General features: G+C 40.8%; 1 protein-coding gene across 45 annotated transcripts in view; it reads right to left on the reverse strand.

Annotated features, from left to right (window-relative positions):
* MAP4K4 (mitogen-activated protein kinase kinase kinase kinase 4) overlaps positions 1-22,306 on the reverse strand; it is a 188,162-nt gene that overhangs the window by 20,204 nt on the left and 145,652 nt on the right. For 4 of the 45 annotated variants that reach the window (XM_042931898.1, XM_042931902.1, XM_042931910.1 and 1 more), the window contains 14 exons: positions 20,067-20,228; positions 16,117-16,203; positions 15,330-15,542; positions 14,201-14,362; positions 11,470-11,703; positions 10,435-10,541; positions 8,865-9,016; positions 8,069-8,166; positions 7,272-7,280; positions 5,860-6,035; positions 4,940-5,060; positions 3,687-3,878; positions 1,496-1,613; positions 1,003-1,173 (listed from right to left, as the gene is read on the reverse strand). In XM_042931898.1, the coding sequence (XP_042787832.1) occupies positions 1,003-1,173; positions 1,496-1,613; positions 3,687-3,878; positions 4,940-5,060; positions 5,860-6,035; positions 7,272-7,280; positions 8,069-8,166; positions 8,865-9,016; positions 10,435-10,541; positions 11,470-11,703; positions 14,201-14,362; positions 15,330-15,542; positions 16,117-16,203; positions 20,067-20,228 (2,002 nt within the window). The remainder of the gene's footprint in view (positions 1-1,002; positions 1,174-1,495; positions 1,614-3,686; positions 3,879-4,939; positions 5,061-5,859; positions 6,036-7,271; positions 7,281-8,068; positions 8,167-8,864; positions 9,017-10,434; positions 10,542-11,469; positions 11,704-14,200; positions 14,363-15,329; positions 15,543-16,116; positions 16,204-20,066; positions 20,229-22,306) is intronic. The other 41 variants (XM_042931899.1, XM_042931903.1, XM_042931913.1 and 38 more) reach the window with 35 other exon arrangements.

Below are 22,306 nucleotides of genomic sequence, written 5' to 3' on the forward strand. Positions count from 1 at the left end.
CGAGTAGGAGCTGGTGAAAGGGGCAGGAGAGCAGTCAACGGACAGACGTGCTGCGCATTCAACCAAAACGGATCGCATGTCTTCTGTCTACTTACATTTGTAATGTCAAGGGAAGGAGACACTGTTCTGATTAGAAACAGGGTCCCTACTGAAAATAGATTTTGGGGTTCAGGCAGGAGAAGAACAAAAACACAGCATGGGACTAGAAGACAAGTTCTAAGACAGGTTCTGTCTGTGGGAGCAAGGAAGGTGATGACAGAGAGGCCAGGTTCAGAACATGAGAGGGTGTAGTCCTGCGCATGGCAGACTTAGTCTCTTGTGGCGTCTTAGGTTGTGAATATGCTACACCAATACTGCAGACAGGCAACGGAGAAAGTCAGTACAACAGTCTGCTTCTGCAGACTCCGGCCAGTAAAAAACTGCTTTTAAAAACTTCATTTCCATGTGAGGCCCATGAAGGGCAAGGAAAAACATCAAACTGCAATCCAACAAATTTCTTCATTCTCCCTATAAATAAGGACCAACAATGTCTTTCTCATCTTTCTAGTTTTTTCTTTATGTGAAGAGACAGGAGGTTAGCCGTTGACTGAAACAAGTGCATGAACATACACATGCCTGCATGATTCTTTAGGAAAAGGTTACAAGGGTGGGCATCGCAGAAGTCTTCCCACCAGGGGCACCTGGTTGGCTCAGAAGGTTGAGCGTCTGACTCTTGATATTAGCTCAGGTTATGATCTCATGGTTGTGAGATCAAGGCCTGCCATCAGGCTCCATGCTCTGCCTGGGATTCTCTCTGTCTCCCCCTGCCCCTCTCTCAAAATAAATAAATTAATAAACATAAAAAAAAAAAAAAGTTTTCCAACTTATCTGTTAACAACTCTTTAAAAACTCCCCAAACTATCCAAAATAGTACTTCTCTAAAAGACCAGTCCACCCTTCAGAATTTAAAAAAAAAAAAAAAAAAAAAAGGATAGAGAGTCATAGTAGCAGTACGATACCTACCCCATAAGGCAGCACACAGAATCTCGGAGTTAAATCTCTTCTTATATTTACGAATCTCTGGGGTGTCACTCTGTGGCCTAGTGTTGGTGGGATTCACATTGACCACTGAGCCCTTCCGGGTAGGATCTTGCCTTATGGCTTCTGGTCTCATTCCATCACAGGAAAATCCCACTAGAACACGATACACTTTAAATTATTTTCTGTACACACAAACAATGCGCTTGCCTCCCTCCCCTGCTACACCTCAGTAAATATTCACATGTTGTAAGGGACCCTTTGTCAAGAAAAAGAAATTTGTAAGAAATGTATATGGGAAAAGGAAACTGACTATGCAGCTCACTGCAAATAAGGCAATGCAAGCGGGATGGGTGTTTCTGTATCCGAGGTCTGTGCCTGCAAACAACCACCATGCCATGCCTCAGCCATCAGAAAGACCAATACAAAGTGACCAAGTCCTGTTTGTCAGCTGCTTTCATGTTGCTCCTTTACTTACCCACAGAAGTCACTGTTGTCCCACTAGATGGAGAAATCTGTAGTAATCTGGGGTCTATAAAAGGTGTAAAGGAGGAGGAAGATTTGTGTTTCTGGAGTGTGCTACTAGCGGACTGAGTCTGCAATGTAAATTTCAATTTTATTAATACAAATGACATTAAAAAGATGAACATACAACATTTCAATCCATTTCTACACTGCATGATTTCCCACTAGGAAGGCCTATCCCTCCTGCATCGTTCCCCCCAAATGCTCTCAGGGGTGCCTCTGCATGTGCACAACACAGCCCGACAATAGGCTGTTCGACCTGGAACCACCAAAAAGCTACATCTCTCTTCAGAAGTACTGTTCATCTAACATAGGAATGCTGTGAGCTACCAACAAAATCTACACTTCATGCTCCAAGTTGTTGTTTTTTTTTTTTTTTAATAAATAATGATAATAAAAACTCCTAAAGGACAGGCTTGAAATGTCTATCTCAATTCATCAATTTCTGACATTATTCTTCTGCCCAATTAATATATGTTGGAATATTGGCAAATCTTTGCTTTGTATTATTTATTTGAAAGTGAGCCTCTTGCCAGAAAGCTACAGAAGCTTTGGCTACCACCGTTTTAGGTGCATCATCAGTAAACCCATATCGAACAGGGGCTCATTAGTGAAAGGTGCAAACAACAAGATATGGCACATACTTTTGCTCTTTTAGGAACGCTAGTGTTTTGGTTAATAGTGTAACTTAAGACAAAAAAAAAATAACAGAACACAAAGAAAGTGAAACAAATTGTTAAGTGGAAATGTAATGACAATTAAAAACAAAACAAACGGAAAAATAAACTTGCCAGTTTAGTGAGTTAAGGGTTATAGTAAATATTGGACATTAGAGCAAAATGGAGCAAAGTTTAAATATAAATATAAGGAGAAATGTGAGTGTAGGTGGGATATATCGCTGGAGAAAAAAGAACACTTCTGATCAAGTGCTTTAGTCCTGAAACCTTTCGCCCTCCACAGGCAGCTGAGAGCCACTATGTCCTAGAGCCCAAGACTGCCTAGGCTCCCAGGCTCTCTCCTCCCATTTCACACAGCTGTCTGCTGGCAAGCTTCCCACCCCATCCTGTGATCAATGGCCAATCCATCCGATGGCCAATCTGATGCAAGCCCACCTTGGAAGCAGTTGACTTGCCCCTACTCCTCAGGGGGAGAGGATTATTCTGATTCTTTCTAACAAGGGAACCAAAATAGAAGCAGGTAGAGACAGGCTGGCAGTTAAATGTTTACATTAACAAGATTGGCTGAAGCTACATGCCACTTTCAACCTCCTTTCGACCATTAGACAAATGCATTTAAACCAAACCTCCCAAGAAATCAAACCACTTGTTTAATTTAGTACAGGGTGCTCAAGGTGGACTATGTCACTGCACCTGGGGCATAATCTTGTTCCAAAGAGCAAAGCACCACCCAACTAGCACCCAGACTGAGCACCACAGCCAAGCCTTCAAACGAGCACACCAGATTTTCCATTCAAAAATTTAAATTAAAGCATGCTCAGACCTTTGCTCTTCTTAACATCCTAATTTTCTACATTTCCCTAAAAATCATTTGGCCTTTTCTTAAACTCTGAATGAAGGTGGATTTCAAGGAAAGACATCCTTTTAACAGGGTTGGTGAAAACGAATCAGTAACCAACCAACGATCTACCCCCCATCAAAAACAAAAAGCAACTCAGCCCTGTTTGAAGGAGATTCCTGTACAGGATAACAAGTGTGTCCAGATAAGGCCAAGTCTGCTTAACCAAATTTTTCTATATTTTACTTATCAGATAAAAAGAATGAAAAAGGCAGATTCCACAAACGGCTACAAGAATTTCATGCCAAATACATATGGATCTGAGAACACAGCAATCATTTTATTTAGACTTTTAAAAAATAAACTGAATAAAGAAAGCCATGCAACTACACTCATCTAGAGAAAAGTAAACAGTGAACTGGCAAGTTGGAGGGACATTGATCTAGGGTTAAGGGATTTGTATGCAGATCTGAAACATGTTACTTGGGGTTGGGGAGAAGGGTAGGTGACAGAAGAAAGCAGGGGGAAGGGAGGGGTGAGGGGTGTGGGAAAGGTCTCCTCTGCAAACTAGCTACTAGGCAGTGCTGGTCAAACCCTATGAAAGCAGCCAGCTGTGGTGCGAGACATACCTCATTAGTAGTGAGCTTGTCCTGGGGTGTCTGTGGGGACATGGTGGGTGTCGGCTGGCTGGAGGATGGGGAGGAAGAGGTGGAGGAAGTGGAGGAGGAATGGCTTTGCTGTAAGAGATCTGGCAAGAGGTGAATGCGACCGGCAAAGCCATTGCTCTCATGATGGCTGGCGCGCTTTTGGTCAACTGTACTCTGTAGAAAAAACAGGCACACTCGTCTCGCTCAAGCGCTGCTGAAATTCCCTATGTCCCTACTGATAACTGACTTAATGGTGCTGTGTGACTTTTCAAACTGTTAAATTATCAAGGAAAGACCGGAGGAAACTGGCCAAAATTGTTCACACTTCCTCGCCGAATGCCTACATTGAGCCAACAGAATTCAAAGTACCTCATCTGGTGGCCACAGGACTTGCGCGGTGACGGCTTATTTGGTTTATCTGCCACACTAGCTGTTGTTACCAAAACCACTAGCCTTTTTTGTTTCTTTAAATATCTATCTAAAGCCCTAGAGAGTACCCTGTCGCTTCTCTGAATCCTGGTCTTTTCCACCTTCTTCCCACTTTCCATCCGAATGCATTGCCATTGCATGAAACACACTCAGGAAAAGTCCAAAACACTAGAAAGGCGCCTGTTCTATGTCATGGGAAGTGCATCACTTCTCTGTCTTCTAAGCTAAGAAATGAACAGACAGTTGTAAAACTGAGTAATCCGACACATTTAATATTCAACAAGTGAGGAAACTAACGTTTTGGAACACACAAGCGAGACCTCCCAACCCTTTTGCTCCACAAGGCCCTCCTGTGACTGAGGAGGCTCATCCGCTCTTCAACTGCTCCTGCCAAAGGGCTGCTCCTGCTGAGCACTGTGGATGCCCAGAGCTGGGAGCTCTCTGCAGAACCTCTGCGGCTGCCCTGCTACAGACCGGGGTCTGCCTCCTCGCCCTGCAAGCTTGCTGAAGGACTCCATGTGGCTTTTCTACTGCTCAGACACAGACTGTGAGAATCGGCGTGGTGCTTGAATGAGGGCTGCCGCAAAACATGCAGAGGAGCAGCAATGTGGGGTGGAAGACCGCTAGCTACCTTCTTGGCATGCAGCACATACCTGCCTCCCTAGCCCCCGATACTCTACCCTCTGGGTCTTGTTAACATGAAAACAGATGATGATGTAGAAACAGCATGAGTGAGTGAATGAGCAAGTGGGTTAATGACTACAGGAGAAGCTCTGCCTCTAACAACAAAGAGAAGACACAGGTACCTGGCGGACGATTAGAGTGCCCTCCTTGGATGGAGTCATGGCTGGTTCACTTTCTACATCATCATGGACAATCATGGTTTTCACGGATTCTGTTTCACCATTGCTCAAATTCAGAGATGACCTATTGGAACAAAATTCAGAAGTGAAGGGCCATAATAATCCCACGAACAGAAAACATCCTGTTTAAGATTTTTCATCTTCCCAGAGTGCTTGGGTGGCTCAGTCGGTTAAGAGTCCGACTCTTAGTTTCGGCTCAGGTCATGATCTCACAGTGTGAGTTTGAGCCCCGCATCGGGCTCCATGCTGACAGGGCAGAGCCTGCTTGGGATTCTCTCTCTCCCTCTCTCTCTGCCCCTCCCCTGCTCACTCTCTCTGTTTCTCTCTCAAAAATAAATAAATAAAACTTTAAAAAAAACAAAAAAAAACAACAACAACAAAAAAAAGATTTTCCACCTTCCCAAAGGCGTAAGATGAGGTCAGGCTACAGATATAGTTTCCTCAAGGAAAATAAATGCTTAGCTTTTCCCTTTCAACAAAGACCTTTCTGCCAGTATTGTCTGTTTTTAAGCAAAAAATTTAGGATGAATTCTTATGGTTAACATGGTTCAATCAAACTGAAACTTCCCTTCTGTCATTTCCTCAAATTAAAAAAATAAAATAAAATAAAATACACGTCGGGGTCTTGGGGAGAGGCACACACGTGCCCACGCGCGCGCGCGCGCGCACACACACACACACACACACACACACACACACACACAGAAGAGGGAAAAACATGAAGGCTGTCTGCTGTTGAATCCAGGAGAACTAAATGTTAAATGGCCATAGAATCAGGATAGGTTTAGAAAAAAACGGTTCCAAATGGAAAGAAAGCTCAGTGGAGACATTCTCAGCCTCTCTAAAATACACCAAGGACTGACGCTGCTCTGGTGTCCTCTGGTCCAGAGGTGGGTTCCTCGGCTCCTTCTTGTTCTACATCATCATCTTCTTCATCTGTTGTCCCTGACTCTTCACTGGATGAGGAGTAGTCTGTCACTTTGTGTGGCGGTCGCACATCTTCCACTGCTCGAAGTTCTTTGGCCAGTGCAGTCAAATCCTAATGCACAGGACAAAAAGGAGTAAGGCAAAGGGGCACACGCAGGGGGCAGTGGGAAGAAAACAGCAAATTATGAGACATTCTTCATTTTAACTACTGATAAGATAGCCACAGTATCAGTTTTGTAAAACTATTTTGTATTTACCAGTATAATTAATAAGAAGGTGAGCTCTTCAAGCTTTCGATAGAAAAGAAGCTAAAGATGTTGCACACAGTTCAAATCTCACAACAATAAAAAACAATCTGCTTACAATAAGGTAATAGTGTTTTTTAAAAACCCTAATGTAAAATTCTGGATCAACAAATGTGTGAAGGCAAATCCCTGGATTTCTGCCCATATAACAAAGTCTTCTCTCGAGAAAACTATCCAGAAAGCAAGATTTTAGTTAAAAAGGGCTGACTGGGAGTTTTTATTTGGTGAACTCATTATTTTTAACTCTTTTATTTTTAACAATTTCAAAGCTAAGAAAAGTGAGTATGTTATTCATGTCTCACTTCACAGAGTGTTAACAATTCGCCACATTCCTAAGAGGGTCCATGACACAGAAAGTGAGAAAGTGCAGGCAGTGCGTGCTGCTGTCAGCAGGAGGTGAGGCACACTTCCCTGGTGCCATCTTACCCACACTTCCCTGCAACGCTGCCAACAAATACGAACATCAGACAGAACGGAAATCCACGTTCAAAGATATCATTCATAAGGAGCTTCGCTTCCCTTTACTCTTCCATACTGAGATATTTTAATACTCAATTATCCAAATATAATTTTTAAGTGTAATTATTATTTATACTCTACATTTTCATATAAAAGTCTGAGGTTTCTACTTGGGAATTACATTTGGAAGTAATGACTTTTTTTAAAAGCAGGCTATGTAGTCACTTTTCCTTTTTCTTTTTAGCAGTTCCAACTGAGTTTCCTTCTCCACAGGTAAGAAGATCTTGTTCTTTTTTGAGCTTAAGCCTCTGAAATAACAGTGTATTGGACCTTGGGTCTTAACTATTTCATAATTACAACTGTAGCTTTTTAAGAAGTTATTTTTAGAAGCTGTATTTAACAATAAATGTATGCAGTAAATTCTGTGTTAAAAAGATAAAGCAGAAGTCTAGGACTTTTGAATTCTAGAAAAGAACAAAAAGGGAAGTTGAGGGCGGAAAGGAAATGTGGATGGATTATAAGCTAAAATGAAGAGGCAGCTGGAATGTTGTTCTGCTGCAGAATCTTTCAGAGATGGGGCTTACCACTTCACCCTTCAGTGCAGTAGCAGTTTCAGTGAGCCGGAGAAGCCATCAGTGATGAAGAATGCACAGCACAAGGAAGCACGGGAGAGAGGGGAGTGAGGGGAAGTACAGAAATCAATTCAAGCAAGAAATCAAAATTCCAAAAGGCTTAAAACCCCCAATGGGCACAGTTACATGGTCAGTTAATGCAACAAGGATTAAAGACCAAGTATGAGGAAGTCAAAACCGTCATTTCTGGTACCAAAAGGCAGAATTTAAATAATAGGTGAATTGAAGAAAGAAGTTAATGTAAAAAAATTTAGTCTAAAAGCCAGTTTTGGGGCATCTAGGTGGCTGAGTTGTTTAAGCGTCAGACATTTTCAGACAACACTTTTGGATTTCAGTTCAGGTCATGATCCCACGGTCGTGGGACTGAGCCCCACATAGGGCTCTGCACTGAACGTGGTACCTGCTTGAGATTCTCTCTCTCTCTGCCACTCCCACTCAAAATAAATTAAAAAAAAAATTTTTTTAAAGCCACTTTGTAAATGCCCAACTTATCAAGAATACATAAAGGTTAACGCTGAGCAAAGAGGTAAAAATAAAAAGGCTTTTCTTTCTTTTGTACTTTTTGAAAAAAAATTACTATAGTGGTGGGGTATGAGTGTGCACAAATGTGTGAGGACACGGCACTCTTTCTAAGTCCTGAAATCTGTAAGAGGGCCCCATGAAAAAGACTGTAAGCTTCTCAACCACATATTTTTAAGAGATCTCACTCAAGCTTGGAATAAGTAAAACTGATTTTGTAGAATTCTTACAGCAGGCTTGAGAGGTCTAAAAACTTCCTTCTTATCTTCAGATTTTTTCACTGCATTTTCGAGGCGCTGAGATGGAGAGCCTTCAGATTTGGATGACGCTGTGAAATTCAAGAGCAGAAATGGATAAACATAGAGAAGTGCGTCACATAAAGCTGACCCAGCCCACCCAGCCTCTGCCTCTCTCCCCTCCTTCTCCCTCCCACTCCTGCTAACCCTACTCAAGGCTTCACACTCAGACCTGACTCTGCTTAGCATGTATTCGTAACACCTTGTTACATTATGTCAATGACATACTGGAGGGAACTTTCACTAACTTAATATTTTGACAGTTAAAATAACCAATAATGATGACAGAGTGGATGGGAGCCTACATTCTAAGAAGTGGGTTCAAATCCCAGCTCAGACATTTAGCTAATCATCTTGGACAAGTTTATCAATCTCACTAAATTGCAGTTGCTTTAATCTGTAAAATGGAGACACAATACATTCCTCTCCCCTCTCCCCTCTCCCCTCTCCCCTCTCCCCTCTCCCCTCTCCCCTCTCCCTCGGTCATTTTAAGGATTAAGTGAGATTATGCATATAAAGTGCTCACAGTGAGAGGCATGTGTAAGCTCTCAAAAGTGAACTCTTTGTTATTAAAATTATGGTAGCATTAGCAACCTGTACTGAAACATTGCTTTGTGGTATGCAGCTGTGGAAAAACCATAGGCCTTTTTACATGATTAAAAAGAACCTCCAATACACTATCATAGCCCAATACTGTTAACGAGGGAAGGGAAAAACAAAGGCATCCTACATCTCACTCTGAAGCGCTCCCCAGAGCCGCTCTGAGACCCAGGGTGGGACCCAGGCTGGGATCCTGAGTTGCTGGACCCCGAGGAGCTGCCACTGCCGGGCCTGGGCACCAGCTTCTCCACTCTCTCCCACAGCAGCCTGGGCTCAATACTGCTGTTAGAAAAGAAAAGAGAAAAGCTAATGCATTATGCCAAGATCAAGTTATAAACATATGCGTGATGTGTCCATCGATGTCTTTGAAATCTAGGTGAGAAAAAAATGGCAACATTTAACATTAAAACAGCATTTAACACTAAATTCACCAAAAGTTAATTAGGTTATTCATGGATTTTTATCTCCCAGATCCTTTTTTAAATTCAAGTATAGTTCACACACGTCACATTGGTTTTGGGTATACAAAGTGTCCCAGATAATCTCATATCAAAAATGTTAAATGACAGGCTACCATTAGCAGACCCCACATCTTCATCACAACTGACAGGAAATGCTACTGTTCAGTCTAAAAGCATTACTATTTCTGTCACAGCTACAAACTCAGTTTCTTATTATAAAAAAGTCTACTTATGTAATCACACACAAAATTATACTATTCTCACTGTCCATCAGTGCCTTCAAGGGCCAACACTTATGCAGCATACTCCCTTGTATGGGCTGTGTTAGAAACATGACAGAAAGCACAGGTTGTGATGTACCCTGGCCACGGATGCAATCAGAGCACAAGTTTGCTAGGTTACAATTAATACAGAGACTCAATCACAGGAGAATCCCACAGTCTACCCTGATCATTTAAGGACTAAGAAGGCTCTCTGCGGCTTCTGGCCTGTCTTCCATCTTAGCACTTCAAGTTCTAAAAGGCTAGATGTGCACAAGGCTAACTTCAGAGGTTTGGCGGTGATCAAGTACAAAATAGTCAACATAGTGCCCTTTCCTTCTCCTAGGACGGCACTGACCAATGGAAATCACAGAGAGGATGAAAACACTCTGTAGCTGAGTAGTATAACATGGTAGTATAACATGCACGTGGCTCCTGAGCATGTGAAATGGGACTAGCACAGCTAAGGAAAATAACTTCTAATTATATTGAATTTTAATTAAGTTAAATTCAAATTTAGATAGCTGTTTAGCTATTTTAAGTAACAGAACAGCTCTATAACCTGAAAATATTATTTGGTTAACTCACTAGTTTATTACAGACTGCAAGTCAACCCCGCACTTTCTTTCGTTTGTGATTTCCATACCACTCCCAAGGCATTAGGACATCCTTTAGAGGATAAACTCCCTCAGGTTACAATTGTCTCAGACTCTCCCCTGCCTTCCCTTCCACTTGCCCTTACACAGACAGGGAGTTTTCATTTTAAAACTGCCAAACATACCATTGGACTCAGACTCTTTTTTCACTATAGACCAGTTTGCTATTATTCATGATAATGGATTTCCTGGCAGTTTTTCTTTTATAAACTGATGATTTCTTTACCCCAGATGGTTCCATGTTTATGAGCATTTTTATGAAAACAAGTATGATGGAATATTCTGTGCAGTAAACCTATTCTTAAGGTTCCCTCTTCTCTTACCTGGTGGAGTTTCTTTGACCTGCTTGGCTATTTTGCTGTCCACTGCCTTGCAGTGGGGAATCCCGACGCGACAGAACAGGAGAACGAGATGTTGTCCTCACAGGAACCTTGGGGTAGAAAAATATAGCAATTAAATTATTGAAAATGAGAAGAAAAAAATATTTCCCTACCAAAACATATTTTTACAACAGTCTGAATTATGTGAGCCTTACTATCACTACCCCTCTCCCTGATCCTTCTATGCCCTCCACTGATTCAATATGATAGAGAAAATTTAAGTCAAAGGCATCAAAGGAGCCAGGACAAACAGCCTTTCTACACTTCCGTAACATTTAAATGATGTTTGTACTGAAGCTTAGTGGCAGGGGACATACAAAGCATTTTGCTGAGATAATGTGAGAATCAGAAAAATAAGCTCAAAGAAACCAAACAATGGTCTACAAACGGATCAGTAGGAAATGAAGACTGGTAGGAAGCAAGAAAATATTCAGAGGAAGCAAATTCCAAGTGGAGGGAAAAATTAACGAAATGAAAAAGTGCCTTTCATTTAACTTCGCCATTAACTACCAAAAACAAAACAAAAAATTGAAAAACAAAAATCCCTCAATTTAAAAAGAACAAAATCATTTTTTTGGAAATGTTTATGTTAAATTTTTCTTAAAAGACCTTTTCTGAAAATTTTGATAATCATTAATGTTGCAAAACAATTTATAGCTTTTGCATAAATGTGTAAGACAGCTGCTAAAATATACTTTGATTCTTTTTGTTCTAGAAGTATATTCTTTATAGACTTACTCATATATTATTCTGTTACTCTGTGTTTAAGTATAGCACTAACAACAACCATAAAAAGCTAACTGGCCACTGGCTGAATATAACTGCCTAACTATGGAACTTTCCCCACTGTAAAAAGTTCCTTTGAAGTTTCATTGCCCCTTCATTCTGGTGAAGCCATCATACCCTTAATTAAAATAAATATTTTTTTAAATAACAAAATGGAAAAAAGAAGCACACATCTGTCTTTCTGCTTCTTACCCTTGGAGGCACCTCGTCACTGTCTGATCTAGACCAAGCCTTTTGGGTGGGGTCAGGTACCTCCGACTTAGAGTCAGAACTCTGACTTAGCACCTCACTGCGGGAAGGTGGACATGGGTCCTGAGAGCGAAGATGGTGGTGTGCAAATTTGGGAGGAGAAGGGTCACTGAAGGAATGGGATCGCGAGACAGGGGAAACATTGTTCTTGAGAGATGCCAGGTGGGACCACTGTACCTTACAAGAAAACAAAACACAAAACATTCAATGCGTTCTGCATAAAACGCTTTTCTGGTCAATACCAAATCCAAAACAAGAAGTAGGGGAAGGCAAACTGGGGCAATACAGTACTCGGTAAGCCAAGCAGTGGAACAGTTATACTTCTAAGGGACGAAGCAGTCTGGGGAACACAATATATAGAAAAAAGCAAATTTACATTTATAAAGAAAACTCTTTTAATATCCAGACTAACATTACAGATAGGAGTAAACACAAAGATTAAGGAAACAAAACAAAATCACACAAAAAAACCCTCACAGAGTCCTAATCCTAAAAGGGAGGACAACATGCTACATGCACATCCATGTCAAAGCAGAGAGTGGACAGGCAGAGAGAGGGAGAAAAGAAAAACCACAAGACAGACACTGCCATACATGCAGACCTATCTATCCATCCTCACATCACCTGGTCTCGTAAAATTTCAGACCAAATAACCACAGAACACATTTAATGAGCAAAGACAAACCCCTATGTGTTGGCAGATTACAGCAATACAACTTAAAAACAGCCAACTTTTCAAATACACCGATTTTATTTCTTTCTTCTCTCAAGTCATAAAACACTCATGCTTTAGAGATTGCTATCCATGTTCATAGTAGTTACAAAAAAAGGAATTTTGGTTTCTTTAGGAATATTCAATACTATCATTCCCTCTGCTGCTGCTACTGGAGTATGCCTTCTACTTGACAATTGAAAAAAATGTTAACAACAACTTGTCACCTGAGTTAATCTGGTTGCTTTTAAGTTGGGAAAAAAATCTCTGAAATAATCTATATTTTATTATATTAGATTGCAATTTATATAATTCCAGCTATGCTATCTATTATATCAACGCACTTAATGAGAACTAAAAATACCAAATCACAATTGGCTCAACCTTTCTACATGCAAGATTCAGAATAAGTCCCATAGGAGAGGGACAAATTCCATTTACTGGCATAATCCCAGACCGCTTAAATGTTTAAAATTTTCAGGTGGAAAAATGTGAAACAAAGCATTATCTACAACTATAATAAAAATTGGGTTTAAAAATAGAATCCTATGTGAACAGTCTCCTCAAAGAATTTTTTCATAAGCATAGGTTTCAGTCCAAAGCAACTTTAGGTAAAAAGAAGAAAAGGGAGGCTATAATCATTAATATAAAAGTAGCCTACATAATTCAGGAACTCCTATTTTCTAAATTGTTAGTGGCCAAATAGATAAAAATTTTCTATTTGTTGTAAGTTTAACTTTCAGAATAAAAAGTTTAGTCCTAGACTCTTCATCCAAATGTTGTTAAACAAACCTACTGTACTAGTCCCTCTTCCCTTCCCTCTCCCCCCTTTAACCTGTACTGTTTTCTTCACAATCTGGCTTGTGGCTCAGCTCTTCTGTGAATCAACACACTGCTGACTGCATGTAAATTCCTCCCTGTCCCCTAACACCCCCCAACCCCACAAACACATGCTTTGCTTATTAGGTCTGGTCCTTCTTTTTTCTTTTCTTCTTCTTTTTTTTTTTAAACAACTCCTCCATACTGGTATTATTTATTGTAAAGCATGTTCAAATCCTCCTTTGGATTTTTTTTTTTCTGAACACCACAGCTACTTCAATCACAAGAATATGAACTTTTGTCCCCGAACACATGCAAGCATCCGTGACAAGTCAACTCAGGCTTCAAGGTGCCAAATGTCTAAATGTTACTTATTTTCAGTAAGAGAATAGGAATCTGTATTTTAAGGACCTCTCAGATCTTTGACATGGATAATCCCTGCTATTAACTGTTTTCTCTGGACAGGACAGAGGGTTCTCTTTTAACCACATAGCACTCAGCCCAGGGGTTCTCCCTCACCTAGACAAGGCAGAATGCTGTGGTCAACCTAATGAAAGGACCTTTCCCCTGGCCTACTTCAGGGAAATGCATACTGAACCTACTAGATCATATCTTCTTTTGGATCTTGAACCTTTTGAGAATCTAATGAAAGGCCCTTTTCTCCCAGAAAAAATATGTACATTTGGACAAACCAAGAAATTCTATATGTAATTTCAACTGGTCTGTCACTGGATTTCCAAAAGCCCACTCATGCAACTGGCCAGGAACCAAGGATCAAAGGTTAAGAAAAGGTTCTGGTTCTCCCTCTATGTACTTTCTAAAAACAAACCTGAAAAAATTTTGAATTAGAGAAAGGAGGCATTTGTTTATGAGCATCTGAGTTAGGATAGACAAAAAGACTAAAAGAAGAAATCACTGAATCTAGATATCCTTAATGAGTATAATAAAAATCTTTTTAAAAAATCCTTCTTTTCTCTATCAACTAAGGGGATATCACCTGTAAGTTAATTTAGAATCACTCCTGTGAATCTCTTTTTTTCCTAATGTGGTAACAAACCAATCTGTGAATGTTACAAGCAGGCCCATGGCTTAGTGAACTACCATGTGAGTCACCTCAGCCCACAGCCACCGGGCTGTTGCTACCTGTGGCTCAGCTGGTCTCTGCAGGGCAGGATGCACAGACTCGGAGTTGCCATTGGAAAAAGACTCTGATCTGGAAGGCACTGGTGGCTCCAATACTCTGCCTGTCTGCTTAGACTGGGCTTCAGGGGAGCTGTGGTTAGTTTTCCTAAATCTATCTTCCACCTGCATCAGAGAATTAGAAGACATAACTCAGTGTTAGTAGGGAAAAGCAGAGATCCCAAAGAAAGCTTGAGTGGAAGGGCCCTAGAGAGAAATTTTCTCTTTTCTCTAGCTACAAGGAAAGAGAGGAGGCAAATATAATAGGGCTAAAATTCAATTTGTGATAAAGAAATATGAAGATAAAAATTAAGCCTTTAAAATCTCCTGGCAAGAATTCTAAGATTGTACATGATGATAAAAAAACTAGAAAAAAAAATGAACGTCACAACTAACTACACCAAAAGATTAAGATTAGAAGATTATCATCAGGAATTCAAAACACATTTCATCGTACCCAAAACAAAGGCATTCTAGGATACGGAGAACACTTGTTCCTAGAATCTACTCTCTGCGAGGGTGAGACGTGGTGGAAGGGTGCCACCTACAGGCCAGGTTTCAACACACTGCAGAAGTCAACCAGCTTCCAGGATTCCTAGTATTCCAAAAGTTACCGCTTTGCCACATCCTCACCAGGAGGCTCTGGGTGGCCCAACTGCACCAATTTCATTAACAAATCACAATCAGTGATTTGTTAAAAAAGTCAGTATAATTGGGCTATAGGCACTGTTCATTTTCATGGTGGTTTTGGAAAAATAGTTAACCAGGACACCATCCCCTTATGTACATTTTAAGAATGATTTTGCCATATAATCTTCCCTCTGTTTAGTGCTCACTTCACCCAAGAGTTGTTTACAGAGGCACTCTGGTTGTCTCTGGAGAAAACACCAAGCAGATAAGGGACCGCAGGCAAGTGTCCTTTCACTTGTCTGAACCACATTTTCTTGGCTAGAAAACCAAAAGACTGGCTCTGATCTGCTCTCTGTGGCCCTGTCTAGGCTTACTATTACACAGCTCCTAAGAGTCATTCTATAACTTCCCAGGGAATGAGCAACACCGGATCAATATTTAAGCAACAAAGGAAAGAAAATACCTCTCGGGTTCTGTCAGTGGGCTCATAGTGGGGCTTAGGCTCTGGAGCGTGATAGCTTGGCTTGCTCCTTTCCTGCTGTGGTGGCTGCTGCTGCTGCGGGTGCGGCCTCCTGTGGTCATGCTGTAGAGACAGGAGATATGCTTGTTCTTGTTGCAACTGCCTCTGGAGCCTCTCTGCCTGCCGGTGCTCCTCCATCTCCCGCCATCGGCACTCCTTGGAGAGGGAGAGGAGAACACTAAATCTATGGGCCACCGCACAACTCGCCTCTTCTCTGGATTCATTCTCAACTTTTCACAAAGACCATGCCTTCCCCCCCACCTTTTTTTAATCACAGAGCAAAATGACTGGGATTTTAAATAGCGTATTACCTGCGGAAAAATATGACAGCTTGTTGCTAACCATAATATCACTGGACAGAGAGAGAATTCAATTAAAAGTTGGTTTTGGTGGTTTCAAAAGTTAGTGTATTAGGCAAAAATCCTATGGCATGTGCTTTGAACTTTCAGCCTTTGGCATTCTAGTTTGTTCACTGAATGCCAAGTTCTGTTCAAACCCTTGCTATCTACCAAAGAGAACGGTTAACTCTTCAACAGGAAATAAGTAAATAGAAGCCACCTCGAAATGTGCCCAAAGCAGCATGACCACAGAGGACATCTCCATTTTAGCCTGTCAGCCCACAACGCTAACCAAAATGGTCTGGTAATCACCACGGCTATGCCCAAAGCTCAGGGGAGGGATAGAGAAATGAGCCCTAATGCTACGGAACAAGACAGATACAGGGCGTTACCAGTAACATGGCCTGCTCCTGGAGCAGCTGCTGCTGAAGGATTTCCAAGTGCCGCTGCTCCTCTTCTAGCTGTCGCCTGATATACTCCTGTCACACAGAAATTACCCAGCAATCAATTTATCCCAAAGGAAAGCATCAGAACCACCTGAATGGAGCACCAAGAACCATTTGCCCCAATGGTCTTCAGTGGTAATTCACTTAGTGATGGATATATTATGAAACATATAGTGAAAGATTGTCCCCAAGATCTTCAAATTGGTCAACGAAGATCTAAAGAGTCTAATAAATGATGATATACACTCTACTGATATACACCAAAGTATCTGATAGTTCTTCTGTAAGAACGCAGCTGTTAAATACAATTGCAGGATTTCAAAGAACGAGGATATTCCTCTTAAGGATGGTAGACCAGAGAAATCAAGTTTAATTAGATAAGAAACCAGAGGGTTCTCATTGCCCTAGAGGGTTCCGATGAATCATTTAAAACAAGCATGGATTGCCAATTTTTAAAACCCCAAACCAAAATCCGTTTTAATATTAAAACAGAACAAACATGATTTGTGTTTTCTCTGATGACACAGAAGGTACCTGGAATGACTATATTCTGAAAGCCATGATCTGTGAACACCAGACTCAGGTGGTTTCTCACAAATGAATAGGCCCAGGCTCTTCAAGAAGAGACTGAGTGTGTGTGTGTGTGTGTGTGTGTGTGTGTGTGTGTGCGTGTGTGTGTTTGTGGGGAGGGGGCGGGGAACTTATTTTCAAGGGGAAGAGAATGACAAGCCTCTGGATCAATGAAAACAGGTACATACCCAAAACATGTAAAGAGGAGAAATCCAACCTTGAAGTTGCATGCGTATTTAATAGACTAGGAAATCAAGAGACGTTTGGAAATCTCAGACCTTTAGAAAACCCTCAACCTTCCATTTTCTCAGTATCCTCATTTGAGAAATGAGTATCAAGAATATTCTTGGGGCACGTGGATGACTCAGTTGGTTAAACGTCTGACTTCAGCTCAGATCATAATCTTGTGGTTCGGGAGTTCGAGCCCCGCGTCGGACTCTGGGCTGACAGCTCAGAGCCTGGAGCCTACTTCAGATTCAGTCTCCCTCTCTCTCCCTGCTCCTCCCTCGCACTCTGTCTCTCTCTCTCTCTCTCAAAATGAAACAAACATTTAAAAAAATTGGGGCGCCTGGGTGGCTCAGTTGGTTAAGCGGCCGACTTCGACTCAGGTCATGATCCCGCGATCCGTGAGTTCGAGCCCCGCGTCGGGCTCTGTGCTGACAGCCCAGAGCCTGGAGCCTGTTTCAGATTCTGTGTCTCCCTTTCTCTGACCCTCCCCCGTTCATGCTCTGTCTCTCTCTGTCTCAAAAATAAATAAATGTTAAAAAAAAATTTTTTTAATAAAAAAAAAAAACATTCTCTTGCAACTCTCAAGATTTTTTGTAAGGCTCAAATAGGACACAGACATTAAACAACTCTGAAATACAAACAAAAGAAGTTTCCTTCCTTTTCAAGAAGGAAAAGAGCTAACTGTTCCAGAAAGGGAGTAGACTAAGAGATCTAAGAAGAGAAGTTTTATTCTGAAATTCAGATTACGTCTTTACAGTGTCTAATGCTGACCATCCACTTGTACCATGGCACACATTTTAAAATAAAAATAGCTATACATCTGAGCTGGACAGAAGTTTTAGTTAACCAATAATTCTGGTTTAGAGAATGCAGGATAACACAAATCATGACATATACATTTCCTCAGAAACCTTTATCTTATAAAATAAACTTTACCCAAAAAAGCCAATCTGGGAGAAAGTGTATCTAGAAGGGCATTTGCAAAGACACTCTGATTCCAACCTGGGCTCCAAGTCCCATTCCTCCTAGCCTAACCTTCCACGGCACATGCTATGCCAAGCACTGACCTAGCATGACATGTGGCCTTCCCCTGTAACAGCTGAGAAAGGAATCTGAGTTCCAACTCACCTCTTCTTTGAACTAGACTGAAATGAACCATAACTTGAAAGACCAAATTAGTACAGTCGTTTTGTCTTTTTGCCTTCAAAACACAAGGACAACCAGGAAAGTCACGTCTATCCAAACCACAAATGTCCTAACATACAATGAGCATGCAGAATACAATCATACATGTATACAAACATGCAGAAGTGCAGTTTCTTACAGCACTGTTAACACGAAAGATTTTGCAACAGAATAAGGAAAGCAGAATAAAACTACTTTGATACCTATCTATTTTCAAGAAGAGGTAAAGGATACTTGCTATACACTGCTAGGAATTTACCCAAGGGATACAGGAGTGCTGATGCATAGGGGCACTTGTATCCCAATGTTTATAGCAGCACTTTCAACAATAGCCAAATTATGGAAAGAGCCTAAATGTCCATCAACTGATGAATGGATAAAGAAGATATGGTTTATATATACAATGGAATACTACCTGGCAATGAGAAAGAATGAAATCTGGTCATTTGTAGCAATGTGGATGGAACTGGAGGGTATTATGCTAAGTGAAATAAGTCAGGCAGAGAAAGACAGATACCATATGTTTTCACTTATATGTGGATCCTGAGAAACTTAAGAGAAGACATGGGGGAGGGCAAGGGGGAAAAAAAGTTATAGAGAGGGAGGGAGGCAAACCACAAGAGACTCTGAAATGCTGAGAACAAACTGATGGTTGATGGGGGGTGGGGGAGAGGGGAAAGTGGGTGATGGGCATTGAGGAGGGCACCTGTTGGGGTGAGCACTGGATGTTGTATGGAAACCAATTTGACAATAAATTATATTTAACATAAAAAAAAGAATACTTGCTATACATGAACGTTAATGACTGTCACTAGCACATTAAAGATGAAGTATTACTGTCACATACTCCTCTCACCATCACATTGTGAGAATTACCCCTAGGAGACTTAACTTTCAAAAGCTTAATTACTTTTACTCCTCTTTGCAATCCCTAAGTATAAATCAGAATGTGGGGAAAAACAAAACAAACAAACCCAAAACACACCAGTGCTGACTGGCCAATAATGTCAATAGTAACAGAAATATCCTTAAATTCTCAGGAAGAAATAGTACATGTGCAGAGAACCTGAAGCATATGATCAGTTTCAAGGATAGTAGCTGAATACTCAACTGTGGAAGTTAATACCATAGTTGATAAGTATTTTAAGTACGAATTTCAAGTATTATTTAAATTGGTCTCCGTTCATATCTCTCCTCCTTTACCCAAAGCTCATAACAAAGAGCGATCAATTCAAAGATGTGAGAGGTGAAGAGGTTCTGAGGGGCTCACACTGACAGCACAGACACAAAAGAACAGTCAATTCAGGGAACAGAGGTTTCTAAAGACAACTATAGCTGGCATCAATAAAATGCTCTAAGTATTACCAAAATATCATCTTTTTTGGCTAAACAAAACCACGATGTTATTAGTTTTTCTAATGCTACATAGGTATATACTGAGTTATATACAAATATGTTTATTATGATATTCAGCCACTGGATAATTCAAATATTCCTTGTGGTTGGTTTTTCAGTTCATTAAAGAAAAGGCTAATCATCATCCAGATATTTGAGGTTCAAAGCATTTAAGCCAAGCCCAAAAAGAAATATTCAGAAATCTTTTGGGCATCACACTAGTTGGAGACCACTCAACTGACTTCAAGAGGTTTCTAAATGTAAAAATTTATCCATCATTTTTAATTTCAATTTATTAATTCAATTTATTGCTGTGCTTCCAATTGTGCTTCGGCATTTTCAAACCTCTGAAGTCCTGAATATGTGTGTGTGTGTTCGTGTGTGTGTGTGTGTGTGTGTACGTACATACATGCGTGCACACGTGTCTGTACTTTGAGTCCCAAATCCCCCAACTCTACAAAGCAACCTCACATATGACCTCACATATGCATGGTCAGAACATTCTTTTGTGACCTAACCTGTTCTCTTTCAACTCTCCTCTTTTCTTCCTCTGCCCGTCTCCTCTCTTCTTCTTCTTTACGTCTTCTTTCCAGTTCCTCCAGACGCCTCTTCTCTTCTTGTTCTCTCCTTCGCTGTTCACGTTCTTGCTGCCTTCTAGCTTCACGTTCTCTCCTTTGTTGCTGCGCAAGTAAAGATATGTAATCAGCAGGTATCTTCTAACTACTGCTCTCATGACACTTTGCTGACCATTTACAGGTAGGTGCTGATGAGGGGAAGTTCACAGACCCCATCTCGACTGGCCAGTTATTTCCACACTGCTCCTCCACCCCACATGTACCAGCTTCCTCATAAATATTGGTCAAAGGTGGGGTGCTTCTGTGAATCCTTACACAGTTTGGTTTCGTTTGATGTCAATTCCCCATTCTTCACTATACTACGCAACTAAAGGACAGGGAATTCTTTATCCATGCACATCACTAACAGAATTATCCAGGGCCCTTAAATCAGAAGAAAAAGACAGAAGACAAAGGAATAAAGGAGAACGGAAATAAAGCAAAGAGGAAAGAAATAGTTAAAAAGAGGAAAAAGAAAGGAAAAAGAAATTGACAACAATAAGAATTACCAGTATTATTCATAGTAATGAATTTAAGAAACTGCCACAGCACACATGCATACTATATGTCCTGCACTGTGCTCAGTGTTTGATATTCTTTATTCCATTTCCTTTATCTAATAAAATTTTCAAAACAAACCTGGAAATAAGTATTTCAATCCTACTTTACAGATGAGCAAATAGGTTCAGAAGAGTCACGTGATTTGCACAGTGTCACCCAGCTAGCAAGTCCCAAACTAGAAGGGCCATTCTGCCTCTAATGCCTGTAGTATTAACCATGTGCATCCTACTAGCAGGTAGGTAGTAACAACCGTTACTCTAACAACCGTTCCTAATCCAGGCTGTTCTATATAACCCCTAAGTATAGAGTAGTGGGACACAATGGGCACCTGTCTGGCTGCTTTTCTCACCCAGCCCCAGACATCTGTTAATAAGGCACTTCTACAGTGTAAAGTATAGAATTAACCAATTCTTCCCACAAATATGAAAAATGCTAGCCTCTAGACTAGGGCCATCTAATAAAACACTCCAGGATGATGAAAATGTTCTGTCTCAGTACTATTCAATAGAGTAGCTACTAGCCACATGTTGCTACTGAGTACCTAAAATATGACTAGTACGATTGAGGAACTTCCTTTTCAATTTTACTTCAATGAAGTTAACTTAAGCTTAAATAGCCATATATGGCTAGTGGCTACTGTACTGGACAGCACAGGTCTAAAGAATACACACCCATCGAATTTCTCAAGACACAGGAAGCTGACAGTATTACCACAAACTTCAATGTGGCACTAAGATTATTAAATAAGAAAGTTTGGGATAAAGTTATTGGGGATATTAGACATAAATATTTGTAATAGGCATAAAAGTAGGTATTTATTATAGTCTGAGTATTAATTTCTACCCCCCCCCCCAACACACACACACAAGCATTCATTCTGAAGGTAGACACTTAAAAAAATGATTTCCTAAGAAATATAAAGAAATGTCTTATATGTGGAACCCTTGCACAGAGAGGATTTCTTGGTACCTGGTCTCTCTCAGCTGAGTGTTACATGACCATTACTCTCAATACAGTTCTGAGTTAGCTTCTGGCCCCATCTCCTCTCTCATTCCATATATTGCATGGTTTAGTTATTTTTCTTTAAAAATTTTTTTATATGTTTATTTATCTTTGAGAGAGACAGAAACAGAATGCGAGTGGGTTAGGGGCAGAGAGAGGGAGACACAGAATCTGAAGGAGGGTCCAAGCTCCGAGCTGTCAGCATGGAGACTGTGAGATCATGACCCAAGCTGAAGTTGGACCTCAACCGACTGAGCCACCCATGTGCCCCTCATGCTTTATTTTTTTCCCAGCAATGTCTGCTCTTAGAATTCAACACACAAAACACACAGTTTCCCATGGGTGTGGGTAGGGTCGTAGAAATAAAAGAGTTCCTGTCCTGGTGTTTAGAAACTACAACTTTAATGGCCAAGGCATCTTTATTAAATTGAAACATGTACACTGTCCCCATACAATGTACTTGCTGCCTGTCATTTGCTAGCTTAATGCCCATACAGGCACATGTGCCATGGTGTGGGGCTTGCATTCAGGGCACCTGGCCCTGAGCACTGTGCTGCACCTTGGGAGGAAAGAGGCCTTTC

This window comes from Panthera leo, chromosome A3, assembly GCF_018350215.1.
Source record: "Panthera leo isolate Ple1 chromosome A3, P.leo_Ple1_pat1.1, whole genome shotgun sequence".
Lineage (NCBI taxonomy): Eukaryota > Metazoa > Chordata > Mammalia > Carnivora > Felidae > Panthera > Panthera leo.